Source organism: Antrostomus carolinensis, unplaced genomic scaffold, assembly GCF_000700745.2.
Source record: "Antrostomus carolinensis isolate BGI_N321 unplaced genomic scaffold, ASM70074v2 scaffold14886, whole genome shotgun sequence".
Classification (NCBI taxonomy): Eukaryota; Metazoa; Chordata; class Aves; order Caprimulgiformes; family Caprimulgidae; genus Antrostomus; species Antrostomus carolinensis.
The window spans coordinates 631-1,925 of record NW_010319907.1 but is presented as its reverse complement, the minus strand read 5'-3'; the positions used below and the strand labels follow the sequence as shown (position 1 = coordinate 1,925).

Below are 1,295 nucleotides of genomic sequence, written 5' to 3'. Positions count from 1 at the left end.
CACCACGCAGGCCGGGGTGTCCGGCGTGGCCTCCAGCAGTGCCATTACCGCCTCCATCCCCATCTTACTGCTCTGCAAAGGGAAAGGGACACCCACCGCTGCGTGCCACCAGGGCCACCCGCACCAGCCGGCTGGGATGCTCCCATGGGCTCGGAATCCACATGGCTGCTTCCATGCCTGATTTACAGCTTCTGGGTTTATTTAAAAACCCATGAAATTTGCAGCAAATGAGGGAAAGGCTTTGAGCAACCTGGTCTAGTGGAAGGTGTCCCTGCTGATGGCAGGGGGGTTGGAACTCGATGAGCTTTAAGGTCCCTTCTAACACAGACCAGGCTGTGATTCTATGATTTTATTAAAACAGGCGCATTGCTCTGCTTGGCACAGCGGGACCGAGCCCACGGGAACTGTCTGAGCCTTATCCCACCCGGCAAGTCCTTGGTGACAGGCAGAGGGAAGGCAGGAACAGGGTTCCCCACTCTGCAGGGTGACATCTCCTCACATCCCCCCACCCCAGGATCTACCAGCACTCGGTCGAAAGCAGATGGGGTCCCTCCGCGCTGGACGTGGCCAAGGACGGTGACCCGTGTGTCGAAGCCCAAGCGTTGCACCACCAGCTGTGGAGCAGAGGGGATGTCACACTGGGGACCCACTGGCCACCGTGGGTGCCAGAGCGGGTGCCAGAGCAGGTGCTTACATCCTTCACATAGTTGGAGGAGATGGGTTTGCCGTCGCGGTCGATGGCACCCTCGGCGATGATGATGATGTTGAGTCGTGACCCTCTGCTGCGCGACTGGCGTGAAGGAAGGAAAACAGTCGCCGTGGCTTAGCCAAAATTCACCGGTGGCTCAGGTTCCAGGCGGCCGAGCCCCCGCGCCAGTGCTGCCCTTGGCACTCAAGGGCTGGATTTGCGCTCGGCTGAGTGCCCCGTTTCACAGGGACAATGGCAGGAGCTCCCGAAGCTTCGCAGGGGCCGGGTGCCGGCCACGGGGCTCAGCCGGGTCCCTGAGGGACTCTCCGGGGAGAAAAGGGGGGATGGGACCGTAGGAACCCCCTGCTCACCTCCCCGAGCCGCTCGCACATAAGGTCCTCCCAGCCTTCCTCTGGAGGGGATTCGGGGATGAAGAGCCAGTCAGCGCCGGAGGCCAAACCAGACACCAGTGCCAGATACCTGAGGGGACACAGTGGTGGCACCACGGGCACCAGCTCGGCCCCGAAACGCAGCATCCCATCCCGCTGATGGGCTTCCCCAGCTGTGGGGGCTTACCCGCAGTGGCGGGCCATCACCTCCCACCCCC

The 1,295-nt window shown here is 62.2% G+C and overlaps 1 protein-coding gene across 1 annotated transcript in view; it reads right to left on the bottom strand.

Moving 5' to 3' along the window:
• The window catches only part of LOC104526086 (ATP-dependent 6-phosphofructokinase, liver type), a 4,973-nt gene that overhangs the window by 3,055 nt on the left and 623 nt on the right, over positions 1-1,295 (bottom strand). Inside the window, 5 exon segments of the mRNA XM_010169437.2 lie at positions 1-72; positions 522-614; positions 695-790; positions 1,060-1,168; positions 1,265-1,284. Coding sequence (XP_010167739.2) covers positions 1-72; positions 522-614; positions 695-790; positions 1,060-1,168; positions 1,265-1,281 — 387 coding nt within the window. The 5' untranslated portion in view covers positions 1,282-1,284.